Source organism: Chelonia mydas, chromosome 7 (assembly GCF_015237465.2).
Source record: "Chelonia mydas isolate rCheMyd1 chromosome 7, rCheMyd1.pri.v2, whole genome shotgun sequence".
Lineage (NCBI taxonomy): Eukaryota > Metazoa > Chordata > Testudines > Cheloniidae > Chelonia > Chelonia mydas.
Window position 1 is genome coordinate 30,967,549 of NC_057853.1, and position 24,420 is coordinate 30,991,968.

The 24,420-nt window shown below is 48.2% G+C and overlaps 2 protein-coding genes across 5 annotated transcripts in view; both read left to right on the plus strand.

Annotated features, from left to right (window-relative positions):
- LOC102938287 (solute carrier family 22 member 6-A-like) overlaps positions 1-3,885 on the plus strand; it is a 29,618-nt gene extending 25,733 nt beyond the window's left edge. For all 3 annotated transcript variants that reach the window (XM_043551972.1, XM_043551973.1, XM_027832528.3), the window contains 4 exons: positions 401-615; positions 1,193-1,301; positions 1,707-1,910; positions 2,955-3,885. In XM_043551972.1, the coding sequence (XP_043407907.1) occupies positions 401-615; positions 1,193-1,301; positions 1,707-1,910; positions 2,955-3,039 (613 nt within the window). In that variant the 3' untranslated portion in view covers positions 3,040-3,885. The remainder of the gene's footprint in view (positions 1-400; positions 616-1,192; positions 1,302-1,706; positions 1,911-2,954) is intronic.
- A 5,496-nt stretch (positions 3,886-9,381) lies between these two features.
- LOC102938505 (solute carrier family 22 member 6-A) lies at positions 9,382-24,420 on the plus strand. Of its 2 annotated transcripts, none has more exons than XM_007070329.3 (10): positions 9,382-10,260; positions 11,589-11,692; positions 12,985-13,139; positions 14,363-14,531; positions 16,901-17,024; positions 17,680-17,795; positions 18,934-19,148; positions 20,060-20,168; positions 21,515-21,718; positions 21,998-24,420. In XM_007070329.3, exons 1-10 carry the CDS (start codon positions 9,859-9,861, stop codon positions 22,080-22,082), a joined length of 1,683 nt encoding a protein of 560 aa, XP_007070391.2. In that variant the 5' UTR covers positions 9,382-9,858; the 3' UTR covers positions 22,083-24,420. The 2 variants fall into 2 exon arrangements, with proteins under 2 accessions (XP_007070391.2, XP_037761548.1); XM_037905620.2 differs by having other exon boundaries at positions 22,004-24,420.

The window sequence follows — 24,420 nt, forward strand, 5'->3', positions numbered from 1 at the left end:
TTATGTGTCTATCTAGCTCTTATCTTCCAGTCTGTCAGGTTCTTATCAGGTCTGTGGGTTTTCTCTCTAAAGCTGGTGCATTTTAGGGCCCTTTGTGTGTCCATTCAATCCTGGGCATCCCTGCTTTGAATAATGCCCTCCACACTGTGTTACATCACTGCACGCACCAACCAGAGCACCCACAAGTGTTACACTAAAATTTCCCCTGGCCAACTCTAACTTGGGAGGGGGGAGGGCCTTGTGGCTGTTCACAGGGCTGGCACAAGGGCCTAGATAGTGCTAAAGTCCCATCTAGATTGGGCTTAAGTTGTGACTAGGCCTGGAGCTAAATCTCACCGGGTTGCACACTCAACAGGACTCTCACTCATCTCTTTGCCTCCCTCTCTATGGTGAACGACAGGTTCTCGACCAGTTTCTCCTATTACGGGCTGGCCATGGACCTGCAGAACTTTGGCGTCAGTATCTACGTGATCCAGTTGATTTTTGGAGCTGTTGACTTCCCGGCCAAAGTGTTGGTCACCATCTCCATGTCCTACATTGGGCGCAGGATCACGCTCTCAGCCTTCCTCCTCCTGGCTGGGCTTGTCATCATTGCCAACATCTTTGTGCCCAGAGGTGGGTTTGGTCCAGTCCACATACGACAATGCTTAGCGCGTAACCGCCAAGAAATGTCAATGAGTCTAAAGTAACTCAGACAAAGAGTAATTGACTCCCTCAGTATGCATCTCTCTCTCTTTATCTATCCATCCATATACATAACCGCCTATCCATCCATCCATCCATCCATATACATAACCACCCATCCATCCATCCATCCATCCACATACATAACCATCTATCCATCCATCCATCAGCTCATCTACATACCTAACCACCTATCTATCTCCATACACAGCCACCTATCTGAATAGTCCTGAGGTAGGCGCGAGTGAGGTCAGAGCGGAAGAGGACAAAACAATCAAGATGAGAGATGGAGGAGATTCTTACCCATGGGAGAGAGGGGAAAGGCCGGGTCTTGGAGAAGTGACGAAGGAAGAAAGAGCAGGGTTGGGGATATGCCAGGTGAAACAGGGCAGAGGAGAGAGGCTGCCAAGGTTACAGTGCTGGGATGCAGAATGGAAGGGAGGCAAGGGAGAGCTCAGAGTTTGCAACAGGGTTCTAGCCCTGGATTCTCCTTGTCCCCTCTTTGCAGAGCTGCAAATAGTCCGCACATCACTGGCTGTGATTGGGAAGGGATGTCTTTCGGCCGCCTTCAACTGCGTGTTTCTATTCACAACCGAGCTCTACCCCACACCGATCAGGTAAGCTGCTGTATTTCCAGCTGACCCCTACTGAGCCCTGCACCCCATTCCTTGCAGCACAGCGCCCCCTAGCATGGCACTGCAGCATTGGAGTCAGCACTGACTGAGAGGGGAGAGTATACCCCTAGTGAGCCCCCACCCTGCCCCCTGCAGCACAGCGCCCCCTAGTGCCATGCTGGGGCACGGGGGTCCGCACTGGCTGTGAGAAGACAGCATATCCTACTGAGCCCCCACCCTGCTCCCGGCAGCACAGCGCCCCCTAGTGCCATGCTGGGGTCAGCACTGTGAAGGGTGAGCAGCACATCCTGCTGTGTCACTGTTTAGCATTCCCACCCAGCAGTTCTGCACTCCCAGTACTGAGCTGATCCTTCTCTGTTCTGGATGGTTATTTCCCTGCAACGCCAGGCAGACCGGACTGGGCTTTGGCAGCACCATGGCCCGGGTAGGAGGTATTGTGGCTCCCTTGGCCAAGATGTTGGATGAATACTTCTCCTTCCTGCCGCCAATCGTCTACGGTGCTGCCCCAATCATCTCTGGCATCGCGGCCACCTTCCTCCCGGAGACTCTCAACCAACCACTGCCAGACACTGTGGAGGAGGTGGAGAGCAGGTTGGTCTGATGGGAGGTCTCCCTGCTCTTCCTGTCTGACTCTGGCACCTGCGGCCAAGACAGGGCTTGGGCTCCAAAGGCCAAAACACTCAGCTGGTGCTTGGGATCAGCCCTGTCCGCCCTGCAGCCAGCCAGGCAAATTGTGCAGAGAGTTGTTATTATTTGTATGACTGGCACCCAGGTGTCCAGTCATGGCCCTGGACCCTGTTGTGCTAGGTGCTATAAAAAGGGTTTCCTGATATCCTCTATCCACTGACTGATTCCAGTGAGTGGAAAGAGACTGGGCTTGTATATCGAAAGATAGATAGCTATCCAGGCCCCCATCAGACCAGGCGCTGCACAGACCCTATCCAAGGTTGGGGCCCCTGTTGTGCTGGGCACTGTATAAACGCACAGTGAGACAGATTCGTCCTGAAGATCTGACAGTCTAAATCTGTGATAGTCCAAAATGTGGGGTGTGCCAGAGGAACATTTGGGGGGGGCGGCAGGGCCTGGGCCAGCTTCCAGGGGGAGCAGGGAGGGAGTGCCACCCAGCCCAACTCTGCTCCCAACTCTTGCCTGGCCCCGGCCCCAGCCTCAGCCCCTGTCCACGGCTCCGTTCCTAGCCTCAGACCTGCCCCCAGCTGGGGACCCCCTTACCCCTCTCCGTGTCCCCCCTCACCCCTCAGAACTGCGGCCCTGCTCCCGGTCCCAGCTCAGGGTGTGTGTGTGCACAGACAGGGGTAAGAGAGGGTGCAACAATGAAAAGTTTGGGGACCACTGGTCTAAATGGACAATGCGGGGAGTGGGGGAAACAGAACTTGCCCAGTGTCACAGTAGGTCAATAGCAGAGTTGGGATTAGAACTCAGTCTCCAGCCAGAGCACCAACCACTAGACCACAGGGTTTTTGAGTGGTATAATGCCCTTGTATTGTTCCTCTAGTGAAGTTCAGCCCTGGTGACTAATCTCTGAGCCTCATTTTAGTATTCAAACTGGCTGAAAAATAACTTATGCCTGTTTTGCCTCTCTGCTTCATTGGTATTTCCCCCCTTCTTTCATCAAAGGTCCCGAATGAAGAGGGGTGAAGACACCAAAGAGAAGATTCCCCTTCAGAACCAGGAGAAAGTTCTGCTCAGAGAGACTTGCTGATGGCACTCGGCCCCAGATGCCTTCGGGATCCATTGGGGTGGGTGGTCGCAGCTGCTCAGTTTCAAATATTCCTTCATCCAATTACACATGACTCTCACAGGTAACAACTTGTCCCTTGAGACCCACACACAGGGCAGGTTTTTGCACACAAGGATTCAGGGGGGAAAGGGGTTAAATCTGCACCACAGCTTCGGGGAAGGGTTGCAAGAGAAACCTACTGGGAAAGGAATGTGCGGGCTGATTCAAAGCCCTCAGGGGCAGGCAGGAACCCCCCCACCCCCAGGGCTAACCAAAGCTCTGAGCGTGCCAAAGAGCACAGAGATGCCCTTTATCTCCATGGTGACATCAGCTTTCTGTAATGCAACCTGTTCCCCCGCTGCTTTGAAAGGAGTCCGGGACAAACTCTGAACCATGCACTTCTTAATGCCCAGCAACCACACAGCTGCACAGGGAATGGGACCAGGGGCTAATGTAACTCAGCACCGACACGGATATCATTATACTGTGTTATCTGGCTGATGTACAGCAGCACTGCCTGCTGCCACTGAGGCATGTCCTGATGGCGCAGGACACCTGACCACTACTGGGGGGCTGCAGATAGCAGAGAGAGGAGGCACAGAACAGGAGATACAGACTCCAGTGGGGTATGACATGCTCCCTGCTGTTCTCAGAGGCTGCTCTGCACCTGCCTGTCACAAGAGGGGGATAAAGATTATAGACCCCACTGGAAATACAGCAGGGATGGATCTGTCCCAAAGCTTGTGTTTCAGCCTATGCACTGGAGAAAACAAGTCGTTGTATAGTGGGGAGCAAACATGGCCCTATAATAAACACACAGTCATTTCACAGCACAGTGTCTTGTGATGACTTAACCTCTGAGCCCAGGTCTGGTCCAGTGAGATGCAACAGACTGGGGGGAAATACATGCAACAGTGCATGTGAGCCTGTCTGCCCCCTAGTGTCTTCCTCTTGCAACTACAACAGCAGGCTGAGCTGTTCTAACTCAAACAGTAGTAACAATAATGTGCTTTTTATTAGCAGAGCTCAAAGTGCTTTACAAAGGAGGGGAGTATCATTATCCCTGTTTAAAGGTGGGGAAACTGAGGCACAAAGAAGGGAAAATGACTTACTGAAGATCACCCAGCAGCAGAGCCAGGTCTTCTAAGCCACAGGGCAACGCTCAGTCCTCTAGGTCACGTGGCACTGGGCATCAATGGTTCGACTGGCTGCTTCCAGCTGCCTCCTCCATGTCTGCCCCATTCTCCTGTCTCTAGAAACCCATAATGCTCAATCCCCATAGCTGTTAATTGCAAATACTTTCCTCATTGTGAGGCCCTGTGGCGAGAAAGCTCCATAGATGGAGAAGCTGTGAGGTGAAGCTTTCTCTGTAGTGCTGTTCCCCTCGGCCCCAGTGGTTTGCCAATATTCAGGGCCTTGTAGGGTTGTTTCCATTATCAGGAGAAATTGATGATACAGACAGGTATGTTCTGGGTAGGTTTTCATAAATTCACAGAGTTTGAAGTCAGAAGGGCCCATTATATAATCTAGTCTGATTACCTATACTGAGCCCAATAACTTGCATTTGGCTAAAGCATCTTCCAGCAAGGCAGCCAGTTTGGATTTGGAGACATCAAGCGATGGAGAATCCACCACTCACCTCAGGAGTTTGTTCCAATGGCTAATCATTCACACTGGGAAACACTGTTGCCTCCAATTGGAATGTGTCTGGCTTTAACTTCCAGTCATTGGTTCTTGTTCTGCCTTTCCCAGTAGGCTAAAAAGCCCTTTAGTACCTGGGATTTTCTCCCATGAAGGTCCTTGTACACGGTGGTCAAGTCACCTCTCAATCTCCTTTTCCTTGAGAAGCTAAACAGAATGAGCTGCCCAGGTCTCTCACTGTCAGGCATTTTCTCCAGCCCTCAAATCGTTTCTCTGGCTCTCAGCTGCACCCTCGCCAATTTTTCAACATCCTTTCAAGAATGTGAGCACCAGAACTGGATGCAGTATTCCACTCTGGGTCTCACCAATGCTTATACAGAGGTAAAAATCTCCTCCCTGCTCCTACTCACTACTCCCCTGTTTATACAACTAAGGATCGCATCGCACTGGGAGCTCATGATATAATCTAGTTTAGGAGTCTCAAACATGTGGCCCATGGAGTTATTTCCTGCGGCCTGCCATACCTCCCCTTTCCTCCTGCCCCGTGCGCCACACCCCCGTTCCTCCGCCTACCTTCCAGAGCTTCCCACCGCCAAACAGCTGTTTGGCAGTGCTTAGGACTTTCCAGGAGGGAGGGGAAAGGAGCGGGGATGCGGCGCGCCCAGGGGAGGAGGCGGAGAAGAGGCAGGTCTGGGATGGGGATTTGGGGAAGGGGTTGGAATAGGGGCAGGGAGGGGGGCGGAGTTGGGGCGGGGACTGTGGGGAATGGGTTGGAATGGGGGTGGGGGAAGGGGTGGAAAGAGGCAGGGCAGGGGCAGGGGCAGGGCCTCATGGAAGGGGTGGTGTGGGGGCGGGGCCAGGGGCAGAGGGGGGGCGCTTTTGTATCTTTGTATGAAAAGGTGTCAGTGATGTGGTCCTCGGGCCAATGTACTAGTCTTCATGTGGCCTTTGTGGTGATTTGAGTTTGAATCCCTGATCTAGTTTATTCACAAAGAATGCACACACAATCCTGTTTCCCCAAGCACAGAAGAAAATAACAACAGCCAACAGTTTCTCTGCTCAGAAATCCCCAAGTCTGCCCCACCAACAGGCTCTGTGCCCAAGAAGCCCTGCCTCTCTGCCTCCTCTCAAGCTCCCACAACTGCTTCTGGCTTCCTGCCTCCAGCACACACAGGCTGCAAAACCATCCTCCTAGCCCATGTGTCTGCAATCTGGGAAACCCCTCAGCAGGCAGGGCTTAGCCCTGAGCTCCCAGAGGGGGTCACTTCATTCTTTGTAGCTGGTGCTACTGTATAAAGGGGCTTAATTGCTTCTTCCACAAATTGAAACAGTGCTTGGCACACCCATCAGCTTTAGAAAAGTCTGTGATTATTTCTCAGCAGTTCTCAAACTTCATTACACCGCAACCCCAGGAGAGGGGACCGAAGCCTGAGCCTGCCTGAGCCCCACCACTCTGGGCTGGAGGGCCAAAGCCAAAGCCCAAGGGCTTCAGCACTGGGAAATTGGGCTCGGGCTTCTGTTTCAGCGTCGGGCCCCAGGAAGTCTACCGCCAGACCTGGTGACCCCATTAAAATGGGGTCGTGACCCACAGTTTGAGAACCCCATATCTTTGGTTTTAATGCACCTTGAAACTACACTTGAAGCTTATTTGTAAATAAAGATCTCTTAGGAAGAGAGGCTGTTAAATTGTTGTTGTTGGGTCCATACAGAACTATGCTCAACTTTTGTAAATTGATTTTAGTTAGAATATTAGACTGGGATTTTTCCATTTACCAGTCAGGCAGCCCCCCCGAACCAGTAAAGGACAGTATGAGAAAAAAGGACTCACTTGATGGCTGCTGTTAATAATCCCTAGTTCGTGCCTAGCGCTTTGCATACATAGTTCTCAAAGCGCTTCACAAAGGAGGTCAGGGCTGTTATCCCAGATTTACAGGTGGGGGGGGTGGGGGAGTGGTTTAACTTGTCCCAATAGCCCTTTTCAAAACAAAACGTTTTGTTTTCAGTTTCTAAATGGCTGTCTTGCGTTTTTTATTTCTACTGGGAAAAAAAAAAAAGACGAAAAAGGTGGAAATTGAAAGATGCGTTTTCAGTCACCTGGCTGGAATTTTTTCTTAGGTTTATCGGTCCGTGAACTTTTTGGACATTGCAATTTTTTTGTCCAAACACGAGATGGGAAAAAATTTCAAAATCGTGACGCTTCAGGAGGGAGGGGGAAAAACGTTCCCCTTCCAGCTCTACCCCCAACCCCACATCTGCCCCTTTGCCAGCCCAGCAATGAATTATGCACTGTCCCAAACCCCACAGCAATTCTGCCCCCCAGCCCCATCTCTGCTCCCCCTGCAGCTGCAGGGGTTCTTCACCCCCCTTTCCCAGGCCTAGAAGGGGCAGCTGCAGTGAGGTTCCCCTGGCCCCTTTCCAGGCCAGGTGTTGCTGGAGGGAGAAAGGAGGGGGGAGGAGCAGGAGAGCCATCCCATTGTTCTGGGGAGGGGAGGTTCTTGGACTGTGCTCAGGACTGTGAATCGCCCTGTTACCCCTGCCTCCAACGAAAGGGCGTTCCCTGTGGTAGCTGGGTGTCAGCTCCCTCCCTCACGCACTGGCCTCTGGGCAATGCCAGCCCTAACCTGGCCTTGCAGGGTACCAATCGTTGCACCCCAATCCCCGAGTCCCTTCAAATCGTTCCCCTGCGAGATCCAGCTCCTGACACTGGCTACTCCCAGCAATCCCAGCACCTCTGCCCCAACGGTGCGGTGGGCCCCAGGGTATCAGTTGTACCTAAAACCACTGCTCCTGCAAGCCACGCAGCACTGGCCAGCACCTACAGGGAACCACAGAAACAAGAGAAAGGGGTGGAAATTGGTGGGGGAGGAGGAAGAGAGGGTCTTGGCCATGGTTTGCAGGACAGGGGGGAGGCATAAGTGCTGGAACTAGAGCTGTGGAGGGTGCTGCAGCACCCTTTGGCTTGAAGTGGTTTTCATCATATCCAGGGTTTACAGTTTGGTTCGATGGCTCTCAACACCCCCACTGTAGAAATTGTTCCAGTGCCCCTGGCGGGAGGAGGAAGAAAGGGGCTGGGCCATGGTTTGCACTCAGTAGCTGCTCCTGCAGTAGCCTCCGCTCCTACTTCCCTCCCCGTGACAGCCGCCATTGATTCTGCAGTGCAGATGGCAGAGCTGCCTCTGAGTCTGCCCAGGTCAGACAGGGGCCCTCACAGAGCTGTGGGGCAGGGCACAGACCTGCTATGTGAGCTCACACTGCCCTGCTCAACCCCACAGAACAGAACTGCCCCCCTTCTGCTGAGCTCCTCAGCTTTTCCCTCCCCGCAGGAAACATACGACATGACCCAAAAGAAATATCTGTCCATCCATCTATCCCCCCACACATCCCCCATCCCTATATGTATCAATCTATCTGTGCCAGTCATTGGTACCTGGGAACCAAGACAAACAACAACCCATAACGCACCAGTCTTAGGATCATATCTCATTTCCTTTTTACTCAGATATTATCCTTCATTAAACCCCCCCAAATGGCTTGATTGAGACCCCTAGCACCTGAACTGCAAGGCATAAGTGGCAGCATGTAACAAACAAAGGACACCTCCACTAAGCCAATCAGCCAACTAGGTTGACTCTGGCAGTACTGGACATACCAAGCAACTCATCAGGCATCAAAACTACACCACAGCAAGAAGAGCCTTGTGACGAAGAATGGCCTCAGAGTTAATGCATAGGATGAGGAACCACGAATTCAGGGCTCCATCCCCAGTTCTGTCGCAGACACCTGAGCAAGTCATTTAGGCTCTCCTTGTGCCTCAGTTTCTCCATCTGTAAAAGGAAGATAATGATAGAGCAGGGCAGGTTTTCCATCCAGAGAAAATTAATTAAAATAAATAAATAAAAATATTTCCAGCCTGGAATCAGGATGAAAAGTTGACATCTCAAAATATTTCAAAATTCAAAAAAAGAAATAAAAAATTTTGGTTTGGTCAGTCGAAACATTTTGTTTATCTTTCAACCATTTTGTATTTTCCAAACATTTTTTACTATAATTAGCTCAAATTTCTAAACAAAAAGTCATTTTACACTGAAAAACTGAAATTTGTCATCTCCAATTTTTCATCTTCAAATCTTTTTTCTTAAGATGTTTTAGAGTCAAGACATTTGTCAAAAATGACACTTTCCTGCAGAACATTTCCTGCAAAGACCTGTTGCTAAAAATTTTCAGACCAGCGCTAATTACAACCCTCCCTTTGGTCTGTCTTGTCTATTTAGACTGTAAGCTCTTTGGGACAGGGATGTCTCACACTATGGGGTTGTACAATCCCTGGCACAACGGCGCCCCAATCTCAGCTGGGTATATCCAGGTGGTATTTTAAGAATAGTGACGACTCAGGACAGAGGCGGGATTGTGGTATCTCAGCTAAATCTGGATCCTTTTTCGTTTAAGTTAATTTCTAGCCCTGTGGTGTGAATAATATACTCACCCAAAGGCAATCTGGTTTAACAGCTTGGATGAGTGTGTTTGTCACCTCTGCACTGGAAGCATTTGGCGCTGTATCTAGCACATTGCTTTCAGACTTTTTCTTTTTTGGACTTAATCCATGCAAAACAAAGTACAGTTTTAACCAAGTGACCTGGTTAATGCCTTATATAACCCTCCGAGGAATATATAAACCCCACCTGCTTTTCCAGAGGGTAAAATGCAAGGATCAACGTGGAGTTAAGCTTGGCAAAACCATTCCCTTATGCATCTAAAGTTCATAAAAAAGGTGTGTGGAGTTTTCCTGCAGCTGACAGGAAACTAGGAATGGTTGCATGGGCATTTTTGCAACAAAGGAGAAGCAACGTGGTAGCACACTCAGTTATTTAGGGAGAATACAACTCAATGCCTCTTCTTTGGAAACTACACCCTCAAGAATCCACAGACACTATTTGCCAACAGCTGACTTCTTCTCAGAAGTGCTGCCCTTTTTGGCTGTCTTTGAAGTTGTGAAGTGGAATACAAGCTGGATTCAAATTAACGTCTTTCTGTGTAGATATTTTGATCGCACAAAGTTTAATTTTTACAAGTAATTGACCTATTCAGGTAACGTCGGTTATTCGAGACCCATCACTTTTGCTTAACCCAGACGGTTAGTGTTGAATCTCCCAACCCGGCACCATGAGTTTTGCCGAGCTCTTAGACCACGTCGGGGGGATGGGTCGCTTCCAAATCATCTATACTATCTTACTGGCTATCCCAGTTTTCATGATGGCTAGCCATAACCTCCTGCAGAACTTCACTGCTGCCATCTCTGCGCACCACTGCCATGTCCATATCAACATCAGCAACACTCCTTACACCAACCTCACCGGAAAGCTTGCTGCCAAGGACCTCCTCAGGGTCTCCGTCCCCATGGACAGCAAACAGCAGCCAGAGAAGTGTCACCGCTTTGTCACCATGCAGTGGCAGCTCCTAGACTCCAACGCCACCGTCACAAACCTAACCGAGCTGGAGACTGAACCCTGTGCTGATGGGTGGGTGTACGACAAGAGCATTTTCACCAGCACCATTATTACAGAGGTATGTGAGAGCAAGACCTGCTGCAGTGCGGGTAACTGGCTTGGAAAAGGATGCTGAAACCATGGGGTGGAAGTTGGGGTGGATGAGTTGAAAATATTTTTGTTGGAATCATGCCTTTTCATAGATTTTTGCAACTAAGTTTCACAGTCCTATGGGCAGAGCGCGTCATAGTATCTATCTATTTATCCTCCTCTTCCTAGTATCTGACCGTAAAATTTGCACCAACCTACAGCCCCTGCACGTCTATTGACATCAGCTTGGTTTCAGCCTAAATCAGTGCAGAATTTCATCCAGGGCCATGTGCTGTTCTCAGTTACATTCTGGCACCCCTGGTGATTTCAGTCCATGCAGCTTCAAGTGGCTGCCATTGCATAAGCATAAAGGAGAGCAGGACACGGCCTTTATGCTTTACAGAGTCTTGATTCCTTCAGTGTATCGGTCGGAGGAAGCTGTGGTTGCACTGGCTGGGGTGGGAATTCCCCCATCCATTGTGCAGTCAGTTTCCTCTCAATTAAACTGGACATAATCCACTAATCCACATTAAAGGAACCATGAATGATGCTAAGAGTTAGCCCTGCTCTCCCCTGGATCTCAAAGGGCTTTACAATAGAGACTAAACCTTACTATCCCATCTCACAGCTGGGGGAAACTGAGGCACAGCGAGGCAGCATGACTTGCCCAAGGTCACAGCAAGTCAGTGTCTGAGCTAGGAGTAGAGGTCCTGGTCTCTTGAATGCTCACTCCATTCAAGACCATCCGCCTCACATGGGATCATTATATTTGATCCTACATTAACATCTAAAGGACCCATTCTGCCAGGAACTGCAGAGACCCTAGCTGAGTTTGGAGACTCACTGTGCCAGATGTTACACAGACCCAAGCTGAGAGTGGAGCCCTGTTGTGCCTGGCACTGCACAGAGCCCAGCTCAGACTGGGGAACCCTTGTGCCAGATACTGCATGGACCCCAGCTCAAATCAGGGCCCCATTGCACTGGGCACTGCACAGACCCCAACTGAGATTGTGCTGGGTGGACCCCCAACTGAGACTGGGGCCCAGCTGTGCTGCATGCTGCACAGAGACAAAGACAGGATGATCCTCCCTCATTTTACAGATGATGGACATTGAACCTCAGGGAGATTAAGGCTATGATGCCCTGCAGATTGTAATGATTGCTATGGAAACTGGCTGTCTAAATGCCATCACTGGTTCTGAAAATCTCAGCCTAAGCCAGGAATCAAACCCAGCTCTTCTGAGCCCCAGTCTGGGGCCTTAACTACAACCCAGTCTTCCTCCTGGAGCCAAGCTTTGTTTTCTCTCTCCCTTACAGTGGGACCTGGTGTGTGACTCCCGGCAGCTGAAGCAGATGGCTCAGTCCATCTACATGGCTGGGATCCTGGCGGGAGGCATCATCTTTGGAGGTCTGTCAGACAGGTGAGAGCAATGTCATTATGAAGCAGAGCAAGGCTGATTCCTGGCGGAATCAGGAATCTCGAGCAGGAGGAGAGAAGTTACTGTATCTCTGTATTTGGCACTGGCGCGACTGCTACTGGAATCCTGTGTTCAGTTCCGGTGTCCACACTTCCAGAAGGATGTTGGTAGGTTGGAGAGCGGTCAGAGAAAACCCACAAGAATGATTAAAGGCTTGTAAAATGTGCCTTACAGTGAGAGACTCCAGGAGCTTGATCTATAAAGCAAAGGTTAAGGGGTGATTTGACCACAGTCTGTAAGTGAAGCCCGGTGAATTCTTTTTATAATTGTATATTTTATTTTTGGGGGAATTTCTTGTTATTTTTGTTTTGTTAATTTTATCCATGCAGGGGGATCGGGTCCTGCCCCTGGGGATTGGGAGGCCCCAGAGGGGGGCTGAGTCCTGCCACCAGGGGTTGGAAGGCTCTGGGGGAGATGAGTCTTGCACCCCCGAACCTGCCCTGCACTCACCCTGCAGAAGTGGCTGTTGGGGTCCTGTGCAGTGTGGTTGGGCCTGGCTCTCGACTCAGGGTGTTGTGACCTGGTACACGGGGTTGCAGTGCTGTTTAAGTTTGGCAAGGTGCTCCCCCCACCCCCTCCCCGTTCAGAGTGGGGAGCCAGGCCAAGCTTCACAGGATAGGAGCTGCCACTGCAGGGTGAGTTTTTTGCTTTACTTCATATTATTTCACATTTGCAAAAAACATGTGGCTCTCTATAAAGGTACTGTACCTACACGGGGAGCAGCAATCTGATAACAGAAGGCTTTTCCATCTAGCAGACAAAGATCTAACAAGATCCAGTGGCTGGAAATTGAAGCTAGACAAATTCAGACTGGAAATAAGATGTACATTTCGAACAGCAAAAGGAATTAACCATTGGAACAACGGCCCAAGGGCTGTTGTGGATTCTCTGTCCCTGGAGATTTTTAAATCAAGATTGGATGTTTTTCTAACGGTCAAATACCAGCCAGGGGATAACCCTACTGCCAGGGGCCCTAGATTGCCTTAATTCAGCCCTGCAGGCCTCATCAGCAGCAGCTACTGCACGACTGACATTAAGTATTTTCATCAATAACCTTTTGTCACGTGCCACACAGCTGGTTTTAGAACTGGGGCCTCCTGCCTCTTTGCCCATTCCCCTAGCCAGGAAGCCATGCCTGTCAATGGCACCAATAGTTCCTTGCACCAGGTTCTGAACATACTTGCCGCAGTAACCTGGGTTTCCCTCACCTGTTCTCTTGGCTTTTTTTGGCTCAGGTTTGGCCGCAGGTCTCTCTTGATCTGGTGCTACTTGCAGATGGCTGTCACGGGCACCTGCACTGCCTTCTCGCCCAGCTTCACTGCCTACTGCATCTTCCGCTTCCTGACCGGAATGGCTTTCTCGGGCATTGTGTTGAACGGTGTCTCTCTGTGTAAGTGTGTCCGGCACCTGCCATCCCCAGACACAAGATGAGCTGGTTACTGGGGATGGACAGAGGTGCCTTGTTCCCGCTGCTGATAAATTACTCTGTGTGGGAGCACAGAGAGACCAGAAGCACACATAGCCTGGGTGGCATGTCCAATGTCTCAGCACCAAAAATTGTGAGCTAGATTTTCCAAGAATCTTAGCTCCCATTCCAACCTGGATTTACCAAAGCACTCAGCAGCTCCCATTGGGTCACTGATTGCCACAGCTGACAAAGACCTGAACACGTTATTTAGGAGGTATTATGCACCTCGAAATCTGGCCCTGTTCTCTCTGAAAATGTGGTACCTAAACGAGAATTGAGTTCTCTGGAACAATCCCACCTCTGTGTGCTTCTGCAGTGCCAGAGCACAGGAGATGCCACAAAACAGGGCAGCTTCCAATAGCATGCAGGTCCCCAAGAATGGAATGGAAGCTATTTTGAGCGGTGTGCCGTCATCAAATGACAATGATTCCACAACAGAACAGAGATTCCACAATACATCTTCTACAGAACAGGCACAGGCTATGTGCATTAGCCAGGAGCTACAGAATGCCCTCCTCATTTCTAGAAAGTCCCTTGCACTATACAAGGTATACAGGTCCTCTAGGAATTGGAGGACCCAGGGGCAGCTGGGTATCAGAGGCTAATGGGACTCAGCCTATTCAATTATATAACAGCTGTGTATTGTGGCTGATGTACTTCAGGGTGCATGTCTGCCATTGCAGGGTGTTAGAGCTGCTGCAACCCTGCAGGGCATAGTACAGCCTGCTGCCGCTGTGGGGTCTTCTGGAGTGTTTGTAACCCTGCAGAGAGCGGTACTGCCTGTGGCCACTTGGGGGACTGGTGCTACTGTAGCCCTGCAGGGTACAGTACTGCTTGCTGCCACCAGGGGACTGGAGTTGCTGCAGGGCACAGTACTGGCTGCTGCCATGGGGAGGGGGATGGAGTGCCTCCAGCAGTGTGCAGTACCACCTACTGCCACTAGGTGGGACGCAGCTAGCAGGGGGAGGAGGCATGGATCAGGGAATGCATGTTCTGGGGAGCTATTTCACCTCAGCCTCAAAGAGCCAGGGGTAGGCTGTTTGTACATGCTTCCTGCTGCCTCCACTCATGCTTGTTCTCACCACTGGAGGTCATCAGCCCAAGGACAGAGAGATTATTTTCCCTTTGTGTATGTCTCTCCCCAGCTGTGGAATGGACACCCACCCGCACACGGGCTGTTGTGGGCACCATGTATGGATACTGCTACACGATCGGGCAGTTCATTCTGGCTGGGGTGGCTTACGCTATCCCCAACTGGCGCTGGCTGCAGCTTGTGGTGTCTTTGCCCTATTTCATCTGCTTCATCTACTCCTGGTAGGTTAGCTCACCCTTATCCTTTCTGATCCATTCCTCTTCCATCCTGCTTTTCTCACTGGATGCAGGAATGAGACAAACTTTAAGCAAGTAGAATAAACAAATCTCTTATCCTGGTTCTCATAATCTTGCCTCTCGATTACTGCATCATCTTCTTCTCCGGCCTTGGCAAATGCAATCTTGCTCCACTTACATCCATTCAAAACACTCCTGCTAAGATCATTTCCCTGTCTCATCGCTTTGTCCATGTCACCTCTCTCTTTGCAGCCCTCCACTGGCTCCCCGTTCTTCATCACATCATACATAAACTACTCATCTTCACTTTCAAAGCCCTTCATACCCTACTGCACCGTACCTATCTCATCTGTCATCCACTAGCACAATGCCAACTCCCAACTCCCATTGGCCCATGATGCCTGCCTCCGTCGCCCGCTTGCTAAATTTTCAAACAAGCACCTTTGTGCTTTCTACCATGCTGCCCCTCATGCCTGGGAGGAGTTCCCCTGTAAACATCGGCAAAGGTATCTCATTGTCCTTCTTCAAATCCTTCTTCAAACTCTCCTTTAATGTGAGGCTTACAAAAAAACCTGACGACAGTTAGGCTGCTGGTGTGCAGAGACCATTGCCTATCATGCTGACCAATATTGTCTCGCTGTTTCCTTGTGCTCCCCTGTCTGTATCCACCTGTTGTTGCTTGTCTTGTCCTTACATTATAAGCTGTTTGGGGCAGCAACTGTCTTTTTGTTCAGCGCCTGGGACAATGGGGTCCTGCCCCATGACTGGGCCTTCAGGACATTATGGCAATACAAATAATGAACAAAGAACTATGAAAGCTGTGGATTTTCACACCTGGAATTGTTTCAGCAAACCAGGGAAATGGCGAGACTAAGAGGATAACATATGAATAGAGAGAGTTGAAGATTTGATGTCTTAAATTTTTTTCCATGAAAAATGGCTTTTCCCCCCCCAAAATTCTGTTTCCTTCAAAAATTTTCAACAAAAGGAAACATTTTATTTTAGTTTTCAGGATGGGGGGGGGGGTTTGCTGAAAAACAACCAATTATTTCTAAATTTGTAAATTTTTTGACACAACAAAAATTTTAATTTCAGTGTTTTGGAGCTATTTTTTTCCACTTTCCCCCATTTTCCAGTGGAAAATGAAGACAAAAGGAAATAAAAGAGAGGAAATAATTTTTTAAAAAAACCCCTCCCAAAATGGAGACAAAATGAAAACTTTTGTTTTGCTGAAAAAAATTTAAAATATTGTGAAAAATTTCCAGTGAAACCAAAGCTACTCCACCCATAATGTCACTACTCAGTAATATGAGGAACTGACCTATCATACGTATTTATCTGGCACCCACCACCATAGTATCTAGGCACATCACAATGTTTAATATATTTATCCTCACAGCTAGAGCTGGCTGGCAAAAAATATGAGAGTTTTTGAGACTTTGAAACATTTTCCCATCCTGAATCTGGCCAAAAGTCAAAACCAGGAAAACTTTTGTGAATTGATAATCTGAAAAAATATTTTGGTCGGGTCAGTTGAAATGTTTCCTTTTGATAATTTTGAAATTTTTCTTTTTGATCTGGAGCTTGTTTGTTTTTTACCCTTTTTTTAAGTGTAAATGATCAAAAATTTTGAAACAAAATTGTTGAAACTTTTAATTTTGATAAAGGTCAAATTTTGAAACTTTTTCCATTTTTTTTTTTTTAAATCAAGAGCTTCATTGAAACTGACCTTTCCCTGCAAAGAGTTTCAGTTTGGAGAAATCCGCATTTTTCAATGGAAAAATATTTCAGCAGAAAAGTGCCAACCAGCTGTAACCAAAGCACCCTTCTGAGGGAGAGCAGTGCTATTATCCTATTGTACAGATGAGGGGATTCAGACACAGAGACAAACTAAGTGACTTGCAACGGTCACACAGGAAGTCTGCAGGGGAGCAGGGAATTGAAGCCAGGTCTCAGCTATCACCCTAACCATCCTTCCATCCTGATGCATGCCAAGGTGCAGTACCATCTGCTGCCACTGGGCAGTCTCCTAGTGGGACTGGAGCTTCAGGGTGCAGTAACACTTGGCTGTCACCAGGGGGCTGCTGGTAGCAGGGGGAGGAGATAAAGCAGAGAACGCAGGTTCCACTGAGGCTATTCCACAACATGCTCCAAAGCAGAGAATGCAGGTTCCACTGAGGCTATTCCACAACATGCTCCCTTCTGCTTCTGTCACTGCTTGTGCCCTGCACTGGCTTTGGGCACTGCCCCTAGTGTAGAAGTACTGCACCGTGCTCCAGTGGGGCTGATCCCAGTGCAATAAGAGCAATGCGCGTGTTCTGTGCAGGTGTGTTTTCAATTCTTCTGCTTCCCAGGTGGTTCGCGGAGTCCGCCCGATGGCTGGTGCTAGCTGGCAGACCTGACGAGGCAGTGAAGCAGCTCAAGAGAGTGGCCAGGATAAACCGGAAGAAGGAAGAAGGAAACAAACTCAACATAGAGGTAAGACTGGATCTCAGAGAGGCTGAGCGTTCCCACCAACTTCAGCGGCTGATATAGGCACGCGGGACAAGCAGATATAAATCAGCATGGCTGCACTCATGTCATTGGGACTCTGCACATGTACACTAGTGGTGCAACTGGCTTTAGTGTTCCCTGAGCAATGGTATTCTCACCATGGTCTGACTTCTTTCTCGTACAATGGGATTCCCATACGTACAAGGTATCTTCTATCAATCTCTCTACCTATAGCCGTACATACATAACCACCTATCCAGCCATCTATGTATCCATCTCTAGACATAAACACACATCTTTTATAAATGTATATTCATAACATAATATCTCTATTCATCTCCATCTATCTATCTGTTATCCCCACACACATCTTTCTAGCCATCCATCCATCCCCATACAAATGTTTCTATACATTCAACTATCCATCCATCCCCATGCACACCCTTCTATCTAGCCATCCATCCATCCCTTCCTACACGTACACATTATTTTGTCTGCACTGAGGCCTGCTCTGAGACAAGAATTTTGGCACCACTGGATGATCCAGAATCTCATTCTCTCCCATTCCCCTGCTCTGTTTCCAGGCCTTTCCCACGATGGAGGCTCCATGCCGTTACCCAGAACTCTCTTCTCTCCCCAGGTCTTGAGATCCAACATGCAGAAAGAAATAGCCTCTACAAAGAGCAGCTATACCTTCATTGACCTGGTGCGGACCCCTGTTGTACGCCGGATCTCCTTCTGCCTCTGCTTTGTATGGTTAGTCGGCTCTTGTGATTGCACAAAGCGGAAGCTGAGACAATGATATGAAGCAGCCTGCAGCAAGTAAACCAGGCATGACAATTTGCTGAGGAACGGGGCAAATAATGGCTTTTTTGACCTGCAGGCAATTCCAAAAAATCAGTAAAAAATCATTTTGGGTTGAACAGAAAACCATTTTTTTCTTAATTTTTGACTAATCAAAAAGTTGAAAAAATCAAATGAAACATTTTGTTTTGATTTCAAATATTTTAAGATTTTTTAAAAATAAAATTAAAGAAATGTTTGAGACAACGATTCATTTTGAACTAAAACTGAAAATATTTAGATTTTTTTTATTTTTGTTTTTGTTTTGGGGTGCTTTTTTTTAACCTGAAACAATTCAGCAAAAGGAACATGAATTCCCTAAACATTTTGATGTTGCTGAGTCTGCATTTTGAGCTGAAAAAAGTTTTAGATGAAAAGTTTTGTTCAGCTCTACTAAGCCCCACTAATGCTCCACTTCACCCCAGGGCATGTCAGTGACAGCCAATTTCAATCGGCATGACAGTCAATTTCACCTTGATTGAATATCCCACTAGATCACAATGCAATATGTTATAGCTAGACTTCGGTAAATCCCACCTGGGGAGACAGCATGTAGAGAAAACCAACAGGAGGCACTTCTACCCAGAAGCAGGCTTAGGACCCAAGAGTCCTGGCTCCTAGTCACCTGTTCCTACTACTAGGACAAAAGTACAGAGCTGGGAAAAGAACCCAGGAGTCCTTGGCGCCTACAGTGTCCTGTTCCAGCTATTGGACCCCATTCCTCTCTGAACAGCTAACAACAGAGCAAAGTCCCCTCTTGCTCTAACCACTAGGCCCCACCCTTCTTCCAAAGCTGGAAATAGAACCCAGGAATCCTGGCTCCCAGCTGCTCCCCAGACCCTAATCCCCTCACACAACCATGAACAGAACACAGTGCAGTCTACCCACTAGACTACACTGCCACCCAAAAGCTGTGAAGAGAACCCAGGGGTCCTTACTTCAACCACTAAACACATTTGCAGGGCCTATTGCTGAAAGGGAACATGCTTGTAACAAATAAACTCAATGATAAGGACCCTCTATGTATCAATACCTGTCTTCTTCATTCCAGGTTCTCCACAAGCTTTGCCTATTATGGGTTGGCCATGGACCTGCAGAATTTCGGTGTCAATATCTTCTTGATCCAGATGGTCTTTGGAGCTGTTGATTTCCCAGCGAAGTTCATCTCAGTCCTCACAATCAGCTTCATCGGGCGCCGGTTCACACAGGCATTGACCCTCATCCTGGCTGGACTCTCTATCCTAGCCAACATCTTTGTCCCACAAGGTGGTTACTTGGTATCCTGGATTTTCAGGGTTAGATCCAGAAGTGTTCAAGCCTTTGTCAAACCAAAGGTCCAAAACCTGGCTAATATGGTTGGCTGCAGGGAGAAGAGCCAGGAGAGTGGTCCATAAGGGCTAATGGGGCTCAAGCCAACCGATATGTCACAGCTGTGTTCTGTGGCTGAGGCACTGCAGGGTACAGAACCACCTTCTGCAGCCAGGGATTGAAGCAGCTGACACGTGTTTATGACACCAGTTGCCATGGCACTTCCCCATGAAGCAACCTGAGAGACATATTCAGCCTGATCCAGGCTGGCCTGTTGCAAGATGGTTGCGAAGTGGATGAGCCGCTGTCTGGGAGGGGTAACAGACACAGTTTCACAAACAAAGCTGGGTGGATGGTTATTAGTATTTGATCATTGGGTAAGGCGCTGCACAGACCCCAGATGACATCAGGGCCCCATTGTGCCAAGCCCTAAAGGGAGATACAGGCCCTGCCCCAAAGAGCTCACAATCTAAACAGACACAACACAGAAAGGAATATCACTCTTATTTCTAGATGGCAAACTGAGGCACAGATCCTCAGCTGGTGTAAATTAGCCCAGTTCCATTGATTTCTTGCCCCTTTTGGCTTTAATGGAGCAACTGTGGATTTGGCTCCATTGACTCCAATGAAGTTACAGCCAATTTTTACCAGCTGGGGATCTGGCCCCATGACTCCAGTGCAGCTATGCTGATTTACACCGACTGGGGATCTGACCCCATTGACTCCAGTGCAGCTACGCTGATTTACACCGGCTGGGGATCTGGCCCCATCGACACCAGTGGCACCATCCCATTAGCTCCTGACCCTTCTTGAGCATGTCAGCCTTTTCCCATGTGCTTACCCCTCCTCCACTGTGTGCTTCTCCCAAGATCTGAAGACCCTGCGCACCGTTCTGGCTGTCTTTGGAAAAGGCTGTCTCGCTGCCTCCTTTAACTGTGTCTACCTCTACACGAGTGAGCTGTACCCCACAGTGATTAGGTAGGTAGAAAAACCTCAGCGAGTGCAGCTCAAACTTCACATGCAGCCCCGCGGAACAGCAAAACCAGAGCCAAGTGACTAGTGACTAGAGTTGGTCGGGAATTTTTCATCAAACTGTAGTTTTCTGACGGAAAAAGCTATTTCATCAAAGCCAAAGCTTTTCACAGGAAAGGGCTGTTTAGAAAAAAGTGGGGGAAGGTGGAGGAAGGTTGGATATTACATTTGCAAAACGAAAATTTCAGTTTTTCTGGATGGAAACAACTTTGTGTTTTGGAATGTGTATTAAAAAACAGCAAATCCTTTTTTGTACTAATTCATAATGGTCGAAATCGAAACAAAATGATGTGATGGACCCAAACCAGGATTTTTGTATACTGTTGAATTCCCAAAATTTTTTGAAATTTCAATATTTCATCCAGATTCAGAACGGGGAAAATGTTTGAAATCTCAAAATTTATCATGGGACAGGAAAACAATTTCCCAACCAGCTCTACTAATGATTTTGGGCACTTTGGATTTTAGGAGATGCCCACGTTAGGACACCGCAACTGGGTCTGATTCTCTGCAATTACTGAGGATGTGCCATCTGAAAAGTGAGGGCCCTCTGAGGCATCTCAATCTAGTCACCCAAAATTGCCCTTCTAGGAAATAGGAATTGCCACATCAGATCAAAGATCTAGCTAGCCCAGTCCCAGCTGCAAGAAACCCTGCACTTGTGTGGTAACCTGCCCCAAGGAAAGTTCCTATTTGTTAAGTTAGCACCTAGAGACCACACCAGAGCCCCATGGTGCCAACTGCTGCACAGACCCTGACTGAGATCGGGTCCCCATAGTACCAGGCACTCCACAGATCCCAAGTGAGATCAGGGCCCCCATTGTATGAGGCACTGCACAAACTCAAATTGAGATCAGGGCTCCATTGTGCTAGGCGCTGCACAGACCCCAACTAAGATCAGGGCCCCATTGTGCCAGGTGCTGCACAGACCCCAACTGAGATCAGGGCCCCATTGTGCCAGGTGCTGCAGGGCCCCATTGTACCAGGTGCTGCCCAGACACAGTGACAGCAGTCTCTGCTCCTCACAATCATAATAGACAAGACAGACTGAGGGTGTGAGGGGAAAGAAATGAACGGAGAGAGGAAGTGACTTGCGCAAGGCCATGCAGTGCGTTGGTGGCAGAGCAAGGAAAAGAACCCAGGTGTCCTGACTCCGTAGTCACTCTACTAGTCCACAGGGCCTAGCTGAGAGGTACTGCTTGGCTTATTGTCCGTGAGCTCCTTAGCCCAGATTTTTCTCATCACTGTGGCTTATGCTAATAGCTCTGTTTGTTATGATTTCAAATTCACAGGCAGACCGGCATGGGTTTGAGCAACACCATGGCACGCCTGGGCAGCATCACTGCCCCATTGGTGAAGATGTTGGAGGAATACGTTCCCTTCCTGCCACTGATCATTTATGGAGCTGCCCCAATCATCTCTGGCATTGCAGCAACCTTCCTGCCAGAGACGCTCAGCGTGCCATTGCCTGAGACCATAGAGGAGGTGGAGACACGGTTAGTAGAATCTATTGGGAGGCAAGAACAGTCGCCATGATGCACCATGTGGGGGCTTTGTGATATAGACATGGGTCCACTGAGATAGACAGAGAGAGCACAAACAAGAAATGATAGGCATGATTAGATAGATAATCTGATCCCATTGACTCCAGTGTAGCTATGGCTGGTTTACACCAGGTGGGATCTGGCCCCTTAGCTCCAAGCATGTTTTAAGCCAAGTACATCTCTTGATGCTTGTATAAATGTTAATATTTACCGATATTCTTTTTCATTGAGACCCAGGCATCTGAGAGGTGAAGAACAACAGATGAAGATCCTTCTGACACCCACCATGCCAGACCCAGCCAAGGAAGCCAGTTAAGGAAAGAAAAACGAGCAACTGTTGTAGGGTCTATGGGTAAAATTTTCAAAAGTGCCTAAGTGTCTTAGGAGCCTATGTTCCATTTTCACCAGTGACTTAGCCACTCCCATGAGAGACAGGTGCCTCATCTTCCTGGGCACGTCTGAAAATCCCACTTGGCACTTATCTGAATCTCTTGGTACCAAAATACCTTTGAAAATGTGGCTCCCAATCACTTTTGAAAGAGGGGGCTTAGGCATGTTTGAAGACTCTCCCCTATCTCTTTTACTGTTTTAATCATGCCAGAAGTATTATGCAGGCATCAGTGACAACTCCATAGGGGTTGAATTTTGCACTTAATGCAGGGAATCAACCTCTTCAAACAGCATGTTGACCTCCAAATCACAGCAAGAATTTATACATGGGACCTGCTGGTGTGCAAGGTGGAGGACACGACTCAATTACTCTATGTAGGTCCTCCATGTAGTTCCAAACCTGGTGTTGCACTCTGCTGGGATCCAACATATTGTACCCAACAGCTCAGCAAATACTTTTGGGCCAGATCCTCAGCAAGTGTTAATCCATGTAGTTGAGGATTAGCCCACTACTGCAGGACAGTCACGTGGTGGCAATTCTTAAGGGAATTCTGTAAGAATAATTACAGAAATGGTGGCAGAATATAGGAACTGCTGGATTGATCACAGCCAAGGTCCATGGAGCCTCTCTGACAGCGGTCAGCAATAGATGCGTCCGAGGAAGGTGTGAGAACCCTGAAGTGGGCAGATATGTCATAATCTCCCCACCATCAAGTCTCACTTTATCTTAAACAGTCATTAAAATTGGGCAAAAATGGATTTTTCAGCTCACTCACAATTTGGAAAAATCAAGGGAAAAACACGATTTGGTTGAAAATGAAATTGTTCAAAATTTTCAGCAAATCAAAAAGAGTAAAAAATTGGTTTCAAACTAAACATTTTGCTTTGATTGCAAATTGCTTTTCAACTTTTTAGTATTTTTTATAAAAAAAAACAATTAAAGGAAATTTCTAAACGAAGTTGTTTCAAATTGAAAAATCAAAACATTTAGACTTTTTCGGGATTTTCCCCCAAAACAAACAATTCAGCAAAACCAACATGAAATCACGAATCATTGCAGTGTCACCAAATCTGCATTTTTCATCCCAAAATAGTTTTGGCTGAAAAATTTCACACAGCTCTACTAGTCACAGATTGGCTTAAGGCCCGAAGCATGAGGTTTATATGCCTTCTAAAACTCTTTGTTGTATTATTGATAGTCCTGTTTCCCATAGAGATGTCCAGTTCCCCTTTGAATCTTGCTAAGTTGTGGCCTCAATGTCATCCTGTATCAATGAGTTCCACAGTCTAACACTGTCATGTCAGAAAGGATATTTCCTTTGTTCAGTTTTGAAAAGAGGGAAGGGAACCCAGGACTCCAGATTCTCAGCTTCTCCTGCCCTAGCCCACTACATTTCACTTCCCTCAGAGTCAGGAGTCCTGACTCCCAACCCCCCAACAAATACACACTCTAACCTCCCCTCCCATTCCAGAGCTGGGAATGGAACCCAGGGGTCCTGACTCCGAGCCCCATCTGCTCTAACCATTAGACACTGCTCTCCAGCCAGAGCTGGGAACAGAAATCAGAAGTCCTGACCCTCATTCCTGCTGCTCTGACCCACTAGACTCCATTCGTTCTGGAACTGGTAACCAAACCCAGGAGTCCTGATTCTCAGCCCCTACAGCTCTAACCACTAGACCCTACTCCCCTCACGGAACTGGGAATGGAACCCAAGAGTCCTGATGCCTAGTTTTAACCACCAGACCACTCAATTACAGCAGTATAAATCAAGACTGAAGGTGTGACTACAACTTGAGCAGACATACTGAGCTAGCTTTACTCTCCCTAGCTCAGGTACCAGAGCAATACTTCAGCACAGGCTGACCAGCCTGTCTGGAACCCTGGGTCATTATTCTCAGGGCTAGCCCATGCTGAAGCATGCACTGCTGCAGCTTCACTGTTCTGGGAGCCAAGCTAGCTAGATTAAAACAAGCTAGGGTATGTCTGCTCGAGTTGCAATTGCAGCCTATGACTGCAGCATAGACAGACCCTAACTCAGCTGCCTAGGTTGGATTTGAGAATCTGTCTCCTTGTCCCCATGCTTTGTGTTAATAAAATGCACATTTCCACGTTAAAAAAAATCCAGTTAACAGGATCAAAATGTGGCTCATCCTGATCCATGTAAGGTTTAAACTCCACCTAGAACTGGGGCAAAAGCATCTATTTACTGTACAAAGAAAATACCTATGTGAAATGCTGTCACAAATAAACAGTTTCTGTTGCA